Here is a 22,398-nt window from a genome sequence, read left to right as displayed (position 1 = left end):
GCAATTAGGACAAGATCAGGAAGAATTATTATTAATTAATATTTGAGAGTTTGATGTTGGACATTTGATTTTACCCAATTGCTGCACATTATGTGGGTCACTGGTGCAGCAGTAGAACGATCACACTGCCATAATTAAAAATCAGTTAAGCCATCTTAAAATCGTTTTATCTATGTCAACAAGAACAATGGGGTGTAATGGATTGAAAGTAATGACCCAAAGCAAAGGTCAAATGCAGTCAAAACATAAAGTGCAGCCGATTGAGTAGTTTGTCACACTATTACTTAAACTGGGTGCAGATGGAGTATTAGGTTATATCTTAACTGAATAATCCGTCACTGACATCTTAAAAGGTTTTTTATTGCCCTTCATAGTAGAGGCCAAAAGGTCCAGAACTGAAAACAAAATGCGTTCAATGTGGTACAACGAAAGGAAAGGAAACTCCTTTATTCTTTCTGCAAACTTTAAGGGAAGCTGCCATTGTTTTCCTCCTGAAACAGGTTATTGTGAAGTATGATCTCTGACCTCTTCTTACACTGGTATCCAACCAGGGACAGGAAGTTGACATGGTTTACTCTAACAAATACCTCGGAGTGCACCTGGAAGACTTATCATTTTGCTATTTTCATTGTTTAAATGGCACCAGAATGCAGGAAACAACACAGTCCTTGAATCTCAAATTTTTCCAGGGTTTCGAAATCCTTCCTATTTTTTTAGGTCTCGAGGTTGGCAAGTATGGTAAAAACACCTTAGTATTCCCTGTGGATGCAGAGCCAGAAACTCTGAGTGGAACAACAAGGTCCCTGAGCACCTGAAGGAGCCAGATTATGTCGGCATTTATAGATGTTTACGATAAGCAACTCTGATAAAAGAAGAAACTTGGTTGTTGTTGACATTGCTTGTGAACGAGAGGTTGCACAATAACTCACATCTTAAGGTTTAACTTATTTGCATCAAACAAGAACTGAGCACCGGAAGAAAAGCAACCTAACAGAATTTATTATGCAGGCGGTTCACGTTTGTGCCTTTTTTTTTTTTTTATCAACATCCTCTGAATATATGCAGCCTTGTGGGTCTGTTTGTTTATTTTGTGTCAGCTTTCTTTATCCCACTTCCTTATGACACCTGCAGAGCCTTCCAGCTGTCCCGCAGGTGTATTTATATGGCTCCAGGTAGAGGAGGGGTGACGGCTCGCAGAGAGGGAGAGAGAGGGGGGAAGTGAGCAGCTGGTCCAAACACAACCTGACGTGACACATATAGTATCTGCTGCACTGGATACACTCAAGTGTCTTGCCTATACGCCTGTGTCTACTTACATTTATTCACCAAAACTCACACTGCATGTGTGAATTTCTGCAGCCGCCTTTCTTGCGTTTGTATTTTACAGCTTATATTGTATCGTCAGTATGTGTGACTGCATCACTACTTCACTGGTCTGTTCCTGGAGTCCATATCAGATATTCTCAGCTCTTATTGCTCTTATTTGCAACACTATCAATTGCTTTCATCCCTTTCTTGGATTTGTGTGTGGAATATTTCAGTCTTTTCTGATGCTACCATTGTGGGGGAGCGCCCAAATCTCAAAGGCTACGTTCACACTGCAGGTCTTAATGCACAATTCCGATTTATTGCTCAAATCCGATTTTTTGTTTGGCTGTTCACATTACCTCTTTAAATGCGGCCTGTCTACGGATTGCTGTGTGAACAGCTCACGCTCCTGAAGTGACCCGCATGCGCAGTTGATCATTGATGACATCACGCCACAGCAGTGTTTACGGAAGCGAACATGGCAACGGCAACCGGTAACGTGGGACTGTATGGCTTAATGCCATAAAACCTCACTGTCCCTCCACTGGCCGCCTGCTTCACTGTTGCCTCCATGTTTGTTTTGATTATGTTCGTGGCTCCCGCTCGCTCCTGCCTGTGGCACACTTTTTTTTCAATCAACTTTATTAGTCATTCATTTACAAAACAGTGCAGCGCGGGTCACAATGACGTCAAAGTCGCATTAAATGCGACCTGGCTGTTCAGATTGCGGTCGCATTCAAAAAAATCCGATACGTATCTGATTCAGTACCACATTTAAATGTGGCCTGAATCTGATTAGAAAATGTCAGATTCAATGCGACTTGTGCTGATCACACTGTCAAAAGCAAATCAGATATGGGTCACATATGAGCGAAAAAAATGGATTCAGGTCACTTGTAACTGCAGTGTGAACGTAGCCAAAATGTCCAAGTCTTTTAAGCAACAGTTGACGTGCTGACTTTATGGATGGATAGATGGATCCTACTGAAACATCAAAAATACCATGGTTTATGACCGAATACCAGCAAAACTAGTGATATCAGCCTCACCTGTACTTTGTGTTTAGAGATAATATACATTTTGAAAGAAGATATTATGAATGTGTAGCCCTCTCACTCAACTTTATGATTTTCATGAATGCCCCCTTTATGTATCAGACTGCATGGGAGCGGATTGGTGAGAGCTGCTAAAATGTATGATATGGGATGTTTTACAATAATTAACACACATGAAAATGACTGGCTGGTTTGTAAATTGCTACTATGCTGTTATTGAGAATTAATTTTCCCACACAGTTTACTTTAAGTGTAACTTCAGCTCTTTCTCAATATAAACATCATCAGCATGAAAAACACCTTCAAACAAGGATTTAGCAATAATAATCTGTCTAAACCTTGTAGCTCATTATATTTTTCCTTTGTTTTGAATTACCTCGTAACCAAGAAATACACACACATTAGAAAAATTTTAAAAATTAAATACCCCAGGGTTTCTGTAGTGTTTCAGTTGGTACCAGTGATGGCGGCCATGCTGGAGCTCATACCCACGTTGAAGGTCAGGTCAGGTCAGGATAATCACACCAGAACCAGGGAAATGCGAGGAAAACCTCTTCCCAGAGGCAGCGAAGTGACCAGAGACCTGTCCCGAGGCTTGTTCCTGTCCTGAGGCTCGGTTCTTTCCCGAGGCTTGGTTCTGCACCGACTCCAAAGTCCAATGTCCAACCTGGTTCGAGGCTTCTCCCCATTAGCAGCTCGCGATGCTAACCGCTAGCAACGGTCGTCTTGATCTACAGTTAGCGCCAGTAAGGAGCCCTCACTTCTAAAACAAACTCGGTTACACTCTTAACAAAAATAAGCAAAAACTCGCCTAACCTGCCGGTTGAAAACGATAAATAACACTTTACCATAAAGTTATTAGAAAGTTTGCTCGGACTTAACGTCTTTCTTCTTCTCTCCGAAGCTTTCTCTCCTCATTTCCCTCGCTTTCCCTTAAATCCTGCCGCTCTCACAATCCGACAGGTTAATCCCAATAACAGAGAAAGTGATTGACACCTGCCCAAACAAATGAGAACCCAAATAAGAGAAGCCTGGGGCGTTCAAAGGCCTTTGCAAAACATAGGACATTTTGGTATCATTCGCCACATTAACCACACAAATATTAACAGCAGCACTACATTTACAGGCCCACATCAGAACACTTCACCATCTGAAATAAATGTAATAAACAGATATAAACAAATTATCCGGGCGCTTCAAGTGTCTGACTTACTGGGACAAATGAATAGACCAGGGCCAACTATAATGGTAACACCCAAAACTGCTGAAAAAGTGGACATAGTCTACAAAGTAAAGCTGATGCAGAGGTGCCTTAAGCTAATGAAAATGACCATACTTCTAACTTGATGTATTACCCCAGTAAACAGTTTTTCTATCACAGTTCTGCATCCCTGGTCACCCGCTCTTTTCTGCGTGCCCTGTCCTCACCTTATCAGCCAACTGCCTCACCTGTTCTCACAGCTGCTCCTCATCCCCAGTTATCCCAGTAAATACACCCCAGCCTCACAGACACTGTTTGCCAGGTTGTTCTTCGCCGCTCATGCGCGACCTGTTGCCGACCCTGCCTGCCTCTGACCTCCCCGTCTCGTATGACTCCCGTCAAAGGCACCAGCTTCTGTCCCCAGCCTGGAGATCTTCTGCTGCATTCTTGGATCCTGTTTTGCCTGCGGCTGGCTGGCGTGACCTTTCCACCGCAACACTGAAGAGTGAGTGTTTCAGTCAGTTTACATGTGGTTTCCTGCTGTTCAGAGACTCTCATTGTATCTCGGCATTTTGCTGTGTGTGTGTGTGTGTGTGTGTGTGTGTGTGTGTGTCCTGTCAAAACCCACCGGCTGGTTTTCTGATCCTGACCACGCCGCCTGCCCACTCCTCTCTGACAATGTGGTCTGTGGTTGGACTGAACTGGATGTGTGTTCGGGCAAATTCCACTACTCACTCACCTGCTTCCCAGTCCACCTGCTGTATCAGCTTTTCTATATTGCCTTGCCCTGTTTTATTGCTGAGTTTTGTCATTAAAATATCATTATCAATGATTCCTGGGATCCTGTGGGTCCTAACTCATCACGTTACAAGTTTCCTTGGTCCCAAATACCATATTTTCAAGAGTTCTTCAATACAGCATGATCAGTTTTTACATTATAGTTCCATTTAGAGTAAAATATGTGATAAAGCAGGCTGTGCAAAAAACCAAGATGGTGACCGCCACAATGATATCACAGTTGTTCATTACACTGTATAATTTTCCATAAGCCCTAAAGAATACAGTCTTTACACCTGAATAACCTGAATTGTAGATTTTTTAACATGTCGTTTCTTCTGACAAGCCGAAATATGTCACGTGTAAAAGGCCTGTTGCCAAACTTTTGAATGCTAAAATGCTAACCTACGATGTTGAAAGTGATAAACATTATACCGCAGCAGGTTAGCGTCATACAGTGGCACTGAGGGCCACGACACACATTGAAACTGTCGCCAGGGACTTCGGCTCTGTCCAATCACAGCTAAGAAGAGCCACTCCACCTTGTCAATAATCTAAAATGTCATTGTGTTTTTTAAATGTTGTTGTTTGGTCCCTCAGGGCCACCGTAGAGCCTCGAACGTGGCTCTACACTCTTCAGCTAGTTAGTGAACAATTAATAATTAATAAAACTCTGTTGGTTAATTTGCTAGCAACCAAAACTAGTTTCCTTTTTTTTTCAGTGTAACCAACAAAATAAGTGCTCTGTAGTGTTTCCCAGCAAACGCATTTCGGAAATGAATGTACTTTATCAGACAATGTTTTCTTTTACTGAACTGCGCTGTATTTTTTTTTAGCATACCTCTATGTTTTTCTGGCTGATCGGCCCTCATCCATTATTTACAGTGCATTATGACTGTACTGATCCCAGATGTGGTTTCTGGGGGAAAAAACGTGATACCAGTATATCAGCCTGACCTGCTGTCTTACATCCAGACAGATTTTTCTAAATGTCAGTATCTTGTCTGACACTTCCATCAGCTAAGAAACTTTCAACAGCGCCTATCAGCTTCCGTCTTCAGACAGAAGATCATGCTGTCTCAGATTGAACGCTTCATGACCCCTGAAAATGTTGTGCTCTGCGATGGAGGACAAACTGTCCAAAATGGATAACGGGGACAACGAGCGGTATTTTTCTTATTTCCTGTAAAGTAAAGAAACTTAACCAGATATGAGTCATGTCTTGGAGCTGCATACCCCCATGTGTTGCCTGTATGGATGAACACACTGACAAAGCTACTGCAGCCGGGCAGCTGGTTTACCTCAACAGATTTGAGAGAAGCTTACTTTCGACTTTTTGCAACGTCAGTTTGCTGGAGATTGATTCACTGGTGCCTCTGCCCAACACTTGCAGCTCCTCCTGAGTGGCGAGGATGTGTCGGCGAGGACTGACAGATGGATGGAGGAATGTTAAATCAACAGGGGATTTTGGTCTGCCTTGCTGTCAAAAGATGTAGAAAGCTTTTGAATACAGGCCTCTGAGACTTTACACTTTTCCAAAGCACTCCATACCCAGCAGTGAAACAACAACCTGTCTAAAACCAGACAGTCACCAGGTGTACATTTCACGTATAAAAGTGAAGTACAGGAGGTCAGGATAGACAAATGGGTCAAACACAGGAGTCATTGTCAAGTACAAACAGAACATACTTAACTAAAGCGCTAACAATTATCTTTTCCTTAACCTTATCAATTAGTTTTATTCTGCTAACATGTTTCTCAACAAGCTTTGCGGTGGAAGTCTAATTGCACATTGCATATTCATTATTGCTAATGCTTCTATCTGTCCAAAACTGCTTTCATTACACAACGTAATGCCTTAATTCATTAATATGAATGGTACCTCGATGGCCACCGACCTCTGGCCCAATGATTGACGCTTCATTTGACCAGACAGGAGATTCTATGTCCAACCTGAAGCCTACAACAGCCAACCAGTGATCGCAAAGACAGGAGACCCACTCCCTGTTCCCTCCCCCCTCTCTCCTGAGCCACTCACACGCCGGCCGCCTAATGGTTGACACATTTTTCAGCCAATGGAATTTCAAAATGGCAATATGTTCTTTAATTACTTAATTAATTTGTGCTTTGTATAGGCTGTATCCCGCCAAAGCTTTAGTTTTTGCCTTTGTTATACAAAAGTTAGTGTAAATAGGAAATAAGGGATATGATGAGTTTATGCTTCTGTCACTCTGAAGATCACAAAATGGCACCTGGATAAATATCTATAAGCAGTTGTGCAGGTTTATTAACATTTATTAACATTACATAAATATTGAGTTGTTCAAAACAAATATTAATGAAGCATTTCATTGCTTGTTAACAGCATACGTTACTATTTACTCCTGTGCTTTACCTGCCATGAGAAAATCCTTTAATTCTTTAATTTCTTTAATTTCTTCAAATAAGGCTCATCCTAACGTTAGTGCCCCCTACAGGAGGGAGAAGCCCATAGAACCCGAATCTGTCTGTGCTCATAGAACTGTAGTTACATTTAGTAACCTTTATTTACATGTATAAACTTCATATCGTTGCCACAATCCTAAATTGTGGCAACGATATGAGCCTAAAAATAGCCAGATACATGGTGAACCAGTCGAAATTGTGGAAACCTATAAATACTTAGGAACCACATTTGACTCCCATCTTAAATTTGACAAAAACACAGTCACTTGTCAAACGGGGACAACAAAGAATCCACCTGATGCGGAAACTAAACTCTTTTAGTGTTTCTAAAACCATTTTATGTTCCTTTTATCATTCTTTTATTGAGATTCTTTTAACATTCTCTTTTAGTTGTTGGTTCAGTGGTCTGTCAGTGAAGGACAAGAACAGTCTTAATCAGATTGTTAGAGTCTGCTCCAAAAATATTGGAGTCTAGTTAACAGATCTGAGTGTGCTCTGGAAAAAACGTGTGGTCCAGAAAGCAAAATGCATCCTGAAGCAGGGAGACCATGTCATGTCCAGTGAATTTACTCTGATGCCCTCAGGGCGACGCTACTCTGCCCCCCTGAGGAAGACAAATCGCCACTCAAATTTTTTTTTCCCTTCAGTTATTAGGTTGATGAATGCCAATTTTAATGAGTAGGGTTGTTCTTGTCTTCTTTTCTAACTTAATTGAACTGGCAGCTGTAAACTGAATTGCCCGTATGGGATAAAGTTTTCTGAACTGAACTGAACTGAACAATCAGCTGAGTCACTGTTACAGGCTCGTGTTTATGCTTTAGATTATTGTTATTACTGCATTAGTTGAAATATTTGTGCTGTATGTTAATGCACGACATTTACTTTCTCTGAATGTTTCTTCTGCGGACTCGTTTGGTTGTTGATGTAGACACATCGTTTATTGACACATAACAACCAACCAACAAACACATCTGCCGCGTCCTGCTCAGATCAACCTGCCCGACCTGCAATTGGGTCGCTGCTCATTTACAGCTCCAAGATGAAAACAAATCACCTTATTTAACCTGAACAGGAATAAATAGGATGGAGGGAGGAAGGACGAGGGGGATCATGCCACACAGAGTGGTATTGTTTTGGCCTTTGTGTTGGTCGTGTTGTTTGTATAATGCAACCGTTGTTAAGTCCAGACCCAGTTTCTGATCCTCTTAATATCAGCCTGTACTCCAGATCATGGGACCAGTTACTTTGTGTGTGTTTGCGAGCGACGCAGCCCTCTGGCAGCTGCGAGACGCACGCACACACGCGCACACGGACACTGCACTGCACTCATAAAATCAAAACACGCAACACCCGCGCAGGAAGGATGTGTGTGTTTGTTTGTTAGAGAGTTCAGTCAGACGGGAAGAGGATAGAAGTTAAACGCTTAAACAGGTTGCAACCCAACCCCGCATGAGCTGTGTGTTGTTTGTGTTAAGGCATGATTTAGTGCGCCGCAGTGAGCGAGGTGAACGTGCCGAAAGCACGGTGACCTCTGGCGCGCAGGGGGTCAAGCCTGGGAAAGGGGGTAGATACTTTGATTTGATCCGCCGTCGTCCAGAATTTCCTCACCCCTGTTTCCACACTTTTCTAGAGGCGCTTGTTTGAGATTAAGGGAGTTTAGGACGCCGTTATGGAGCAATAAACGGCATTAGAGAGCATCAGAGACATATTGTTGTTGGAATGGAAGACTACTGAGCCGGGCGTTATATAAACGGCAAAATGGGTTACGAGGGAAGAGGTTAGTGTGCCTCAGCGTGCAAAATCCTAATACAAGCCCACAGGCAAACGGAGTGATGAAGCAAGGAGGACAAAGGAAGGTTAGTGGAGCTACGAGAGGCATCATAAGACCTTTTTTCGCTTCCTTCTGGAGAGAACGAGAAAACTGGGAGACGGTCATGCTCAAATTCCTCGACATCCTTCTTCTGCCGTTCACAATTGGCCATTATTCCCAATCCATCACTCAGCCTCTCCGCAGCCGTCCGTCCACATGGTAGACCGCCCTCGGCTAAATGTCATCTTAGATGTGTGGAGATGGAAGGCGTGCTTTATTGTTCACCCCCGAGCCGTTAGAGTTGCAACAAAACATCTCCCGGCCACAGGTCTCTCCTTCTCCGTCTCCGTGGAGGGACTCCTCGTATCTATCGTTGCACGCTTCCCAGAAATCATGAGACGGGAGAAATTATCCACAGGTGTGAGCTGATTAGTTATTGTTCTGTCCCCCCGGCCGCACTAAACAAACAAGACCATGAAGCTGCAGATGCACAAATGCGATCGACTTATCGCTCGGCCGTACAGAGAGAAACACGTTTTTTAATTTTGAATGCAAGTTTTGAAATGTGTTCAAGTTGTGAAATGTGTCAAAGCTGTGTCAATATCTTTTTAATATATATAATGGACACAGCTACTTTTTTATAGAAGAAGGAGACACAGTCAACTTTGTGGCAGTAGAGGCCTGACCAGTAGTGGTTCTAGACCAGTTTTAATAGGGGGGCCAGGTCGGGACAGGCTTTTTTATTGGGGGGCACATACAACCTGGGAAAAAAAGACAAATCCCTCATTCAGACACGGGATAAATGGAACTTAAAACAGTGTTTACAATTTCAACATTTTTGATTGGGTATTAAACTGCTGAGACACTTTGTTTCCGCCTTTCCCTTCAAAATCAAAAATCATTTCAAGAAATCTGTCATTGTATTATTAATGCAGACTCCCTGTTGGGGGCGCCACAGGGGGGTCCGGACTCAGAGTTACGCGGGCACTGGCCCCTGTTGGCCCCCCCCCCCCTAGAACAGCGTGTGGATGAGAGACCAACACGTACAGGAAAGTGTTTCTAAATTTTTGCAAATGATCTGCCTTGGTGTGGAAAAGCCCACAGACATGTAGAGCAATACAAATCAAATAGATGATTCTTACTTTCTGTGTGGGACGTGTGTCCTGGTACCTGGCAACCCAACACAGAGGCAGAACTGAGCACAAGCACCACCAAATTTTACTCCACTTGCAAGAACTTCCATCTCATTAACATTTGCCTCGTGTCTCTATCAATGCAACAACAATTATCGCTTGTTTGCGAGGCTGACCGTGAATAAACACAGCTGCATGTCAACAGTACTGGCTGCCTTTCTCTGAACCGTCGTGGTGAACAGTGAGCCGAGGCAAAAGCTTTCGATCTATGTTTCGGCCCTCACCTACTGCGTGGTCTTGAGTTCTCGGTAGTGCAAAAAAGGATCACACTGTGGATACAACTGCTGAAACAAGTTTCTCTGTAGTGTGGCTGAGCCCAGCCTCACGTTAGATGGGGTAGAGGAGCGCAGATATCCAGAGGGAGCTCGGAGTAGTCCAAAGGAGACATCTGAGGTGGTTCGGGCATCTGATCATGAGGCCTCCTGGGCGCCTTCCTTTGGAGGTTTGGCACTGTCCAACTGGAAGGAGACCTCGGGGTAGACCTAGAACTAGCTTGAGGGATAACATATCTCATCTGCACTGGGAACGCCGCAGGATTCCTCAAAAAGAGCTGGAAGATGTCGCTGGGGAGAGACGCCAGAAATACTCTGCTAAGCCTGCTGCCACTCTCAAACAACCTGGGATAAGAGGAAGAAAATGGATGCATGAAATAATGGATGTTTCTGTTAATACCGCCGTCCACTTTTCTTCCTTCCTCTATCCTCATTTCCTGTCTTTAGGATTAAAACATTACATACACTCAATGAAAGTCCGACCAAAAAAAAAAAGCCCAAAACCACAAATAGGTCTTAATCCCTCTGCTATTTACTCATTTCTCCAATCCTTCTTTAGCCTTTGCATGAGACACTGCGACCCCGGCCGCTCCCCGCAGATGCACTCAAAAGCCAAATGAAACACGCTCCGGTTGTCTGAGTCACGTCTCTGGGACACAATAAATATAGATATTATTTGTTGTTGCGTAGATGCAGGAGATTGGAGCAAGACCTCTGCGGGATGCGCACGAAATGTTGCTTCTTTGCTGATCCTTCTGTGCGTGACTGTGATATTAAATGTGCATTATGAGGTCTCGGAGGAATACGTTTTAATCAGAGGAGAAGAATCTTCATTGATTAATTTTTGTTTTTTTACACCAAAACAATTTCTCATTCATTTTCATGACTGAATGAACACAGTCTCATTCTGTTTTTCTTTGTTTATATGTGGCGGACCCTGCCACTTTTCTATTGTCAAAACAGTATTCTGGGACCTTATTTTCATCTGGGAACAGCTTGTTTATTCACTAAAAAATAACAATGAGTTTGTAGTATCAGCTCATTAATATTGTAAATACTGAAATTAGGAGTTTGAACGTCTCCTCCAAAACTCCATAGAGCCTCTTTTAAAGTCAGCAGAGGTGGAGAGGATGTGAGGGGCTGACAATGTGAAGGAAAGGGAGGACAGGACATACAAAAGGGGCACTGAGATGACAGGAAACCTGCTCTATTGATTCCCTTGAGTTGGATAAACAAACAGAAAAACTGCCACTTCCATTTGACCACGGTTGCACAGTCCCATTGACACACTCGGAGGTAGTCCTGGGAGCAGGGATTGGACAGAGGGAGGGATGGAGAGAGAGGAGAGGGGGGGGGGAGAGAGAGAACCTCTTCTCCACCCCTCCACAGCTGCTGTACTACCAGTAGCCCTGTCAGAGTCACACAGGAGAGCAGGGCGAAGATGACGAGGGGCCACTTGGACTCGTAGACCACCTCAGAGAGACTCCACACCTCTCCAGTCCACTTCTCTCGCACGGCTCGTCATTAACGCGCAGTGGACCGGGAATGGATTCCAGGCTGCTGATTGGATCGGGGATCCCCACGCCGGACCCGACCGCCCGCGCACCCTGGAACATCAGCTCCATCAGTCCGCACCGGCTCATGGAGCTGTCTCCGGTCGCTACAGCTGTGAGTACCCGGCTCCCCCGCTCCGTGCCACTCTGTTGTGCCTGTGTGTGTGTTTGTTGCTGCTGGCTGCTCGGAGGATAACCCCCTCGGTGTGAGTGGAGAGCGCGCTGCAGCGATGCGTAAGAGCGGCACGATGGGCTCCAGAGCAGCAGCGCACATCTGGCAAAAACAGCCCAATAAACTGTTTCGTGCCTCCGGTTGTTGTTTCCATTCATGAGATTTGAGGAATACAGTACGAGGGGAGGTGTTAAGTCTCAGTGAATGAATGAATGAATGAACGAATCTCAGCATCCTTTCCTGCGCTCCTTCATTCAGCACGGAGCTGAATGAAGGAGCGCAGATCCGTTTATGTCTGTAGAAAATGGTTGTAGTGTCACCTGTGTTTGCACTTTTATTGTGAATCAGCGCGGCAAAAAAAATGTGATTCATGTGTTTTTTCCCCCCCCCCTTTCTTTTGTTAAATTATTGCTCATAATTTATTTAATTTGTGGTGAGTTTGTTTTTAATTTCCTCCTGTCAGCGTCCCTGTAACGCTTCAGACGACTCATTGGAGAGTTTTGTGATGTCATGTTTCACTAAAATGCATTTACAGACCCGTCAGGTCTCAGTTTGTTCCCTCACATCACAACAATAGACCCCAATCAAAAATTTCCCTCATGCAACCTGCAGGTTATGTTCAGCTCAGGGAATTCTGTTTGCAGCAAGGCAGCGTTAAAACACACCACAGAGTTGGTTACGTTGCTTTCTTGAAATGTAAAGGTGTGTGATCGTGCCAGCTCAGACATCATTGCCACATTCCCACTCCTCGAAGATGTGTGGTGGCCAGCAGGAAGGCGTGACCGTTACCCTCTCGTCTCTCTCTGTCTCCCTCTATGTCTGAGAGTGGGATTAGTTTACGCGTTGCCTTCAGGGAAATGCTTTCCTCCAGATGCTTGGACCGATACAGTGGCGGTGTATCCACCTCTGTACCGTAACGTGAAAACAAAGAGCAGTGATTCACTCTGCCCCAGGAGCCCGGACCTTGACTGGGGCATACTGAGAAACACATGGGTGCACCGCCGCCATGGTGAACGTAGCTCAACAAGTTCGAATGCTTGAGTTTGGCCTCTGACTTTGAAGTTCAGACCTGCAGGCTTCAGTCTCTGTAGCTTTTGTGGCCCGGCCTTCATGGTGGGAGCGCTTGGGAAAGCTGATACTGAAGCAGAGCCCCCGGGGCAGCTTCGACTGAGACAGATGGGATCTTCCACTCGGCTATAAGTGTGGTTTTCATTTAGAAAACGTTCTCTATTTCTCTCCAGAGCCCTCTTTTCCTTTTACCGCTGTTTGTTGCTTTTTCTCTCTTAATATCCCATCAAATCTACATTCTCTGGATAATTTTAAAAAGTCTGGGTCCAATTTAGGCATGCTGATGTGTGAGAGTGCGTGTGTGTGATCACGTCCTCTGATCTGCAGTGTGTCAGCAGGTAAACAAATGGTCGGCCTCTTAGGGTCACAGAAAACCATTGATCTGTGAACTTATTGATAGGCTGATCATTGACCTACTCTGCTCTTGCTCTTTTTGTTGTAGTCGGCAGATAATCAGTGGTGCAGTTAGTGAAGCGTTCATTAGAACAATTAGACTTAAAGGTGGTGTCTGGAGAAGCGTGTTGGTATTTTAATTCAAAAGCCAGACAAACAGACACACCCCTCTCCTCAGAGCTCCTTCAGCCTCCCAATTTAATGGCGCCCATGCCTGACAAGCCCCGCAGAGATGGCCTCAACATTCCAGCCTTATCTGGAGTCAAAGAGGTCGTTACTGGATTATTCAAGTGTTCATGTAAACAGAGTAACACTTTCTCGACAAAAGGCCTTATCTTATTGTTAGAAATCCAATAAACACACTTGATGTTGTTAAAATGCGCATTTTCTGCTTGTATGCATAACGCGGAGAAGGAGAGCATTCTTTTGCACCTAACAGATCGCACACGAGGACAGCCCTGATCGGCAGAGACGGCGTGATGAGTGACAAATGTTTGGAAAGTATGTCCTAAATTTCATGTGCATGTCAACACGTCAATCAGATTATTATCGTAACCTGATTATTCCCAGTTATCAGATTATTGTTGTCACGTAAACAGGCTCAGTATGATATAGTCATCAAATGAACGGCTAATAAGAGTACAAACTAGTGATAATGAAAACTACAACAAAGCTGACAGAAGACAATGAAGTAGATTTGTAGCAAAGCTAAGCTAACAAGAATGATCACGTTACCCAACATGACGTGAAGGAGCCAGAAAATCCATATCAGAAAGAGATTAGGGATAGTCAGGTGGTTTATTTGTAGGACTTACATGTGGGTGGCCGGGGTTTTAGTCCTGTGTGAGTCAAAGAGCCTGTTGCAACTATTTTTGGTAAGTGCAAGCATATTTTGACCCCCTTTTTCGACCAAAAGCAAACTCGGCATTGGTTCTAGGCTGGTGTTAGTGCTGGTCCAAACTGTGAACATTTTAAGAACCGTTTTGGTTTTCCACGGGCACAAGAGCCACCGTAGAGTCACTTCACTCTGTCACTTTTTAAGTCTCCAATTCCCCAGAACCGTATATTTGTTCTAGCACCGTTGGGAACAAATATGTGTTCATGGAACAAGCGTTGCTCCTGGCTCTCGCGTCCCTACATTGGCATCCAAACATGACTGGTCCTTGGACCACTGTTGCTCGATTGGTGAAAATAGTTCAAATCTCCACTCTGGAAACAGTTTTCCTGCCGGTTCTTTGGCCGTGAAAATGCAGAGAACTGGATCCAAAGTAGGCGCTGGCTCCGAAATGGAGTCAATTATTTCTTTTACTAAACCTGACCAAGTAGTTTTGATGCTCTTATTTTGAAAACGTAACAAAGAACAACATACCAAAGGCAAAGATGGCGCTGATTCAGTCCAATGAGAACGGCTCGCCGGGCACACGTTCCAAAAAAGGTTTTCCAGCCGCTGGGTTTATTTCCTGGGTATGCAGCCCACTGATTGGCCACAGAAGCATTTATTTTTCCGGCCCCACCCACAAGTTCCTGCTCAGTTTATAGACGTTATATTGTTACGACATTTATCAAAATTAATTGGAGAAAGAGTCATAATTGAGCTTGTTTGCAGTTAGAGGTGTGTGTAAAAAAACACACACAACAACCTTAAAAAGGGAACCACACTTGAGTACAAGTTTGCAAAAGAAAGTGAATGTTTACATCTACAAATAATACCACCATTAACCAAAACTGTGGAAGTCTGGAGGCCAAAATGAACAAAAAGATGGAGGAAGTCTGGCCCAGCCACGCAGTGAGCCATAGGATCCTGACCTTCCCTCCATGAACTAAGAAAAGACTACATAAACTAAACTAACAAACAAAGCCACAAAAAAAAGAGGCCTACCAGACCTCTGCCTCCAAAGAAAAAAAATCACATACTGAGGACAAAGACAGAGGCGATCTAAAACGGTCAGGGCTGCTTGATCTGTGGAAGAGGAGAGAGCTCCTTCTCCTCCACGATCCCTTAAATAAGTGGCAGTGCTAATTGTCTGATGAGCAGCACCTGAGACACGGGAGGGAGAACAGAGGAGGAGGAAACACAGATGGGGGAGCGCTTAACAGAGTTATACAGACGTCTCCAGGTCTTAATAATAGATTTATTGACCAAAAGCAACAGTGACTCGGTGGCTTGGCAGGTCTTTTACTCTGCTGGGCGCAATACCGGGTTGCACTGACTGTGTTACCGGGGCGGAAATCTAATATTAATATCAACTTTGGAAGGAAAGCTACTTGAAATTGCTTTTACTGGGAGACAGTAAACAACGAGTAAGGTGGTTAAAACCTGACATAAATTAAATGACTGAGAGATGAGAGAAAGGCCAAAAAAAAAACCCACAACCCTCTCTCAGAGAGGTCTGGTTATGCTGCCTGGTTACTAGAAAGATACGCAGCAGCCAATCAGAATGTCGAATCCTGAATGCCGATGTTACAATACTGAATTCTCACGTGAGGCTCTTCATTTATCGTTCAAGGCTCACTTAGTGAGTCACATTATGCTGCTCGGTGGCTCTCTGAAGCAGCGACAGACCTGTTGCTAAAGAAAGCACATTTCTTCACTGTTGATGAACCGTTGCACTGATTTTAAGTCAGTACCAGTGTCACTAGAGGGAAGCCCCTCAGCTGCACTATTAAATTAGTCATGTGTGTTGGCATCAAGACCAATAACATTTATATCGCTCGCTCTCCACTGATGAAGGGAAGCCCATAAAACGGACGGAGAGTACAGAGAGACATCTCCACCCACCATTTCCATCTTCTAATCCCACGCAAACGTGCTGTAGAGGAGACCTCCACGCCACCCACTGCGCCTCTCCTTCCTCCTCACCGTGTGAATCGGTGTAATCTGGCCCCCGAGCCGCCAGAGCTCGGAGAGAGAAGGCGAGGAAATGAGAGGAAGCAAGAGGAAGGAAAGGAGTGATCTGAGGATTTAAGTGACAGAGGGAGCAGACGTGGAGGGGGAATTAGAAGGGAATCGGGAATCAGCGGCGAGAGCGGAGATGAGGCAGACGGATCCAGCAGAGGGAGAGTGGCGGGGAAGTGAGGAGGAGGAGGAACCGGACCGGGAGGGAAGGAGACCTTGTGTGCGATCCACCACATCGCAGCTGACAGCGTCAGACGTGTGGAAGTGTGTTTATATTCCACACACATGCACATGTCACATCTGCAAACCACCTTCACGCGCTTGCACTTTCAGTTACACGTCCCCCGTGACCTTTTCACTCACTTGCTTACATAACCGGTCCATCACTCTGACTATACTATTCAGATGTCCTCCTTTCAGTAACAGGAGCTTGTGACTCTGCAGAATAGCAGGACTGCTGAAACAGATGTTGCACACACACACACACTCACAAACACACAGGTTTCAGTGCAACAGCCAGGATTAACGAAGGAAGGCGCGTGGCTTCTATTTGACACTGGAGTTTAGCTAGCTCAAGTAGTCCTGGTGTGTGTGTGTGTGTGTGTGGGTGTGTGTGGGTGTGTTTGTGTGTTTGAATGAAACAAGGCAACAAAAGGAAAGTGTAAATGCAGGGGAGTGTGTCACAATCTCTGAAAGGAATACTCAAGTAGAGCTCTGAGGTGCAGCCGCTTCTCAGAGGCTGGATGCTGCTGTGAATTGAAAACCTTCTATTCACGAGTAGTCAGCTATTAGGGAGCAACACGTTTTCCTTTTAAGCATATTAACACTTTAACTTATATAATCAAAGAGTAGTTATTATTCTGAAATGGGCCTTTCCTCTTTGGTGCTAATACTCTTGTTCGAACATACTGCAAGGGACTTTTGACTGGTAAAGAGAGTAGAACAAGAGTAGAAGGGATGTTTCTATAGAGTTCTTTATTCTTAATGCCCGCTACCGACTTGGATTCATGAAATTAATACTATTCCAGGAGTCTCACAGCCTGAGGAGAGAAACTGCTCTGTAGTCTGGTGTCTGGTACGTCAGCAGAACGACTGCCTTAGAATAGTCCCATTACATTTCTCTTAATCCACAATTTGATCGACTTTGGCTTGGAGCTCAAGATTTGATTCACATTTGGATTTTTAAAAAGCATGGGATCATTGGCTTTATGCTCTGACCATGACTTTATCCTGGGCGGCTTAGAACACCTCACTTCAGGCATTCAACATAAACAAGAAATTCAGTGTGCGGCAAAGTCTGGTTTCTGGGATCTTTTCCGAGTAAACACTCTTCCCAAGCAAGTCAATAAAGGATCTCTGAAAAGGGAAGTAAACATCCTTGATGCTGTTGGATAGACCGTTTTCTTGCACAAAGTTTCTGTTCACGTTCATCGATTGAATGCATTTTCCTTCCTCATAAAACGAGTATATTTTACAGTGTATAATATACAGAGTATTTTACTGGACTTCGAAGAAGAATCTAGATATATTTTCCGCCACTCTTTCATGGTTTAACTCTGCGCATGATTTTACCCGCTTGATTGTGTAACAGAAGCTTTTCACACCATACTGTAATTGATTGATTTCCTGGAGGCTCTGCCAGAGGCCTTTTAGAGTGTCTTTGTTGCCCGCAGATCTATAAAGTTCACCGTCTTCATGACCTTCAGAAACAAAGAAGTTGCTGGAGCATAAAGCGTTGATAGTCGCTTTTCATCTCTCGTCAGAAGAGCTGTTCAGAGCGGGTTCTTATGTACTGGAGGTGACTTCGTGTCCCCCTAATGACATTTTAAACTTCAAGCTAACGCCCGCAAAACGATTATTATTGGCATAATTATGCGACTAAATTACCTATTACAGTATTGATTGAATGGAATGTGTTTGTAGTTAATAGAGTGGGATTCATACTGAGTGGATTTCCTCTCTCTCCAGTTGCTGACACACAGACGGTCACAAGCATCTGATAAAAATCAAATTATAACCAGATATTGCATTTGTTTTTGTTTTCTGGCTTTCTAGAGCTCCTGATGTTTTTTAAAAAGCATGTGGAAATGTGTTGTGATAACTTAGTATCATGTTATGTGAGGTTTGCTTGAATAAGATTACAAAACTATTTGTTTTATTTTGATAGCAATGTTATCAATATTTAACAAACATAACTTTTCTCTGACTGGCTCAGGGGAGGTTGGACGCTTTAGCAAAGCATGCTGGGAACTCTCTTAATATACCGATCTTGTTTTCTTCAGAAACATGTTTTAATGAGTCTGTTGGTCTATTGGTTTATTATCCAACTCATTAAGTCAAAAAGACTTCAAGTTAGAAGAACTTTTGTCTATAAGTCTTGAAGTGGTCTGAAAATGAAAACTACACATTTTAAGTTTATTCAACTTGAAAATGTATTGTTTTAATAAAATAGTGTATTGATTCCATGTTACTTTTGAACTGTTCTGAGCATTAAGATAATCATGATTAGTGATTTCAAATGTATGATCCTCCATACCATCAGTCGTGACTTCATATCATGAGTCTAACTCCACAAATGAACCCAGTCTGTCCTGTTTTCCTGTTTTCAGGGGTCCATGGTTCCAAGCCACCCATTTCCAACGGTAGACGTCCCGGACCACGCTCACTACACCATCGGTGTCGTCATCCTGGTCGTGGGCATCACAGGCATGCTGGGAAACTTCCTGGTCATGTACGCTTTCTGCAGGTACCTTGTTTGCAATTTCTCTGTGTATGTATTCCCTAGACTGTAAAAAATGTTGTAAAAATATGTTGCCAAGCAGTTCCAATAAAATTTGCATTAACAGTCTACACATAATTCAACAATCAATTACTTTAAAATGACAGCTTTCTTTGTATGCTCCGAGTACTTCATATTTTACAACACATTCTCACTCCCAACAGTCCTAATCTTTAAACTAGGACGCTCTATCTTCACTTCTGCTGTTGGTGTTGGTCACTTGCAGGGCTTTGTGGTCAAGTTGGCAATAAATTGTAAAATACAACATCCAATTTATACTTTTCAAAATAAAGTAGAAAGTTAATTTGCTATTATGACATATTCTGACTTCTGGACTGTTATTAGTATTGTCAAACAGTCGCAGTTTGGTTTTGTTTGTCTTACAAGCAGTAAGAATCACCAGTCTTGTCCTCATTGTCCTGAAATATAGACTAAACCAAAGTTTCGATTAGTTCCGTTTTTGTGTCAGCTTGCAGCCAGCTCTGCATTGGTGTATTTATTTGAGTGTTTATGTTCAGAGTGTTGGTGAATCATTTACACACTGCTTGGCCTACATATACCTCAGTCAGTGTGTTGCTTTTCCAGACAGACAGCTGAATTTTTGAATACAAATAATTTGAGCTTCAAGTTTTGACTGTTTTACTGTTTACTGCCACCGTGACCACGCCCACCCCCAACTCCCCTGTTCACTCTCATCTGGTTAAAATGACTACATTCAAGGCAAAGCTCGTCATTAACCTTCATTATCTAACGATTGAAGCAAATCACTCTCGACTCTTGGTAACAAACGAGATGTAATCTCCAGTCTTCAGAGGGAAGGTCCAGTGTATGACTCATCCAACGACCCCAACCAATCTCAGACTCCTGCCTCTGACTTTTCTCACTCTTTTACACCACTGCAACAAAGTGGGCGCTTCAAAAAGTGACGCTAGAGGGGCATATAGAGCGTCAAACTTAAAAGCATGGGGCAACTGATCAGGCTGCCGTGTTTTGGAAGTGAGAAGCGGCTTTAATTCACAAAAGTAAACGTCTGGAAAAAAAACGTTTTGTGTGTGTTTAATAAACTTTCAGTTCAGCGCTGCTCTTTGTATGGATCTGTGATGATAGTAATATATGTGATAATGAGATGTCTGATTTATTCATAGTCTGAGTCTTGTGTGTGTGTGTGTGTGTGTGTGTGTGTGTGTGTGTGTGTGTGTGTGTGTGTGTGTGCGCGTGCAGGAGCCGGAGCTTGCGGACGCCGTCCAATATTTTTATCATTAACCTGGCAGTCACAGACTTCCTCATGTGCTTTACTCAGACACCCATCTTCTTCATCACCAGCATGCACAAGCGATGGATCTTTGGAAAGAAAGGTAACACGTGCACACACGTCATCTTACGTTATTACATCACATCTTACACTTCTGTTACATTTAGAAGCGCAGCGCAGGTTACCTAATGCGACGCCACATAAACGCTCACATGCACTCACACGTCTTTAACATTAATGGACGAACTCTCTGAATTCCTCAGGGACCTGTATTGTCTCTCTACCCTTTCGAGTGTGACCTACAGTTCAATTAAGATTCTGTGCACACACATGAACACACACGCACACATACATACACAAACCTGCCCTCCTCTATCCGTCCTACAGTCTAAAAAGCAGCACCAAAGGCTGAATCCACAGTACCCAGATCCCATCAATCAAGAAGAGCAAGCGAGCCTGTATGTCGGTTGTGTGTTTTACATGAGCGCATTCGGAGGGGGTTGCACTAAAGTGTGTATTAGGTAGCGAGCAGCCTACTGGGAACAGAGATAGAGAGGTGGTAAAAGAGACTCTGCACTCCACTGATCAAACACTGATAGTCGGAGCGCCTTGTTTTCCTCCAGGAGTTGTCCTGACCTTGATGAAGGCAGCCAATCACTGTCAGATCTGCAGCTCAGCTCTCAACCCGTGGATACTGCGAGAAGACTCGCGTTTTTTCTTCCTTCAGCCAAACCCCCCAACCACCTCGAAAAACACGTCTTTTTCTTTTCTTTTCCCTTCTGCCAATCCCTTTCACAACGCACAAAGAGATGCAGATAATAGGAAAGGTCAAGAACGAGTCAGGTAGATCAAAAGCACAGAGAAAAAAAACTACTTTGCCTTGCCTTTTATTTGTTTTCATTCATTCTGTTTCACAAGAATTCATAGAAACTTCCTGTGAACCTCTTTAATCATGAGGTTTTATAAGTAGCGCTGTAGCTCGAGAGATGGCGAGATAATCCGTCAGAGTGTTTTTTTTTTTTTTTAGAGGGACCAACCTGGACAATTACTGCAAATAAATTCACAAGACGTTCATAATCCCTTAAGGATGAATTAATTTAATTAAGCCATCAACTTGATTTTTTTCACACATTTCTTACATTTAAACATATGTGTAACATTTCCACAATAAAATGTTTAAAACCACTACACCTATGTTATATATTGTTTTGAGTTATGTACTTGCATTGTCCAAAACTCCCACCCTCATTTCATCCAAGGTAATGGTGTGTTTCATTCAGTTGTCTGTCATTATAACTCCTGGGGAAACACAAGATGATATGGCGGAGGTTGAAGAAATAAAGGGTTGTCCAGACAAAGGATGATCACTATAAAGATAACTATAATGATAATGTACAAGTACAGTTATGATGAGCATCCACGCTGATGATCGATACTGCTCTGTGAACTGTGGCGCCAAAAGGGCAGGCTGCGTGCTTCAGCTGTGTCAGCAGCTTCAGAAAAAATGGATATTGATGACCTGCTACTGCTGTACATTACATAACAAAGAGCCGAGGAGTAAATGGTTTATACATTTGTATGAGTCAATGTTAATTATCCTGGTGATCGTCAGAGAAGATATCAGTAGGGACAAAACCATCTTCAGAGACCCCATCAGTGGCAAAGACTTATGTTGTGTAACTTGCAGTCTAATATACGTTATATAAGCGTTTAACACAGGAGAGGCCACGGCGGTCTTTTTGACCCATTTCAAATGTATGTGATGTAACATTATTGAATAAAAATTCAAAAAATGTAAAATAAAACAAAATATTTATCTTTTTTGGTTCGCTCTTAGTGTGGACAGCCCTTATGTCAGGGAACCACGATACAATAACGGTTAGTAATAACTCCCATGATCCCACAATGCTTCTCATGGTTGTGATTCAGAGATCCAGAGCAGCAGAGATTACATACTGTGCATTTAAAGTCCAAACAAACTGCAGTTCAAGCGTCACAGTCCTTAGCTTCCGTATTGCGATGTTTTTCAGAGCGAAACAGAATATGTGAACATGCTCTTATTTTGAAAGGGCTTCGATCAAATCGTTGAGGGATGACAGTGACTCTCTACTCAGCCGAGGGTAAAAAAGTTTGAGTAATTGCAAACACATTTCTGAGCTTCCACTCAGTTGTTTGTTTTTGTGCGCAAATTGAACAAGCAGGTAAACACGAGTGATCGGAAACG

General features: G+C 43.4%; 1 protein-coding gene across 5 annotated transcripts in view; it reads left to right on the top strand.

The window, feature by feature from the left end:
* opn4b (opsin 4b) overlaps positions 1-22,398 on the top strand; it is a 105,196-nt gene that overhangs the window by 55,906 nt on the left and 26,892 nt on the right. For 3 of the 5 annotated variants that reach the window (XR_003981850.1, XM_030399812.1, XM_030399811.1), the window contains exons 1-3: positions 11,607-11,729; positions 18,753-18,889; positions 20,144-20,277. Coding sequence is in view for 4 of the 5 variants with exons in the window: in XM_030399812.1 (XP_030255672.1) it covers positions 11,607-11,729; positions 18,753-18,889; positions 20,144-20,277 (394 nt within the window). In the remaining variant the exon portion in view is untranslated. Of the gene's footprint in view, positions 1-2,863; positions 3,110-3,968; positions 4,070-11,606; positions 11,730-18,752; positions 18,890-20,143; positions 20,278-22,398 lie in introns of those variants that run through there. The other 2 variants (XM_030399814.1, XM_030399813.1) reach the window with 2 other exon arrangements.

This window comes from Sparus aurata, chromosome 20, assembly GCF_900880675.1.
Source record: "Sparus aurata chromosome 20, fSpaAur1.1, whole genome shotgun sequence".
Taxonomy (NCBI): Eukaryota; Metazoa; Chordata; class Actinopteri; order Spariformes; family Sparidae; genus Sparus; species Sparus aurata.
This window is presented reverse-complemented; position numbering and strand designations above follow the sequence as displayed.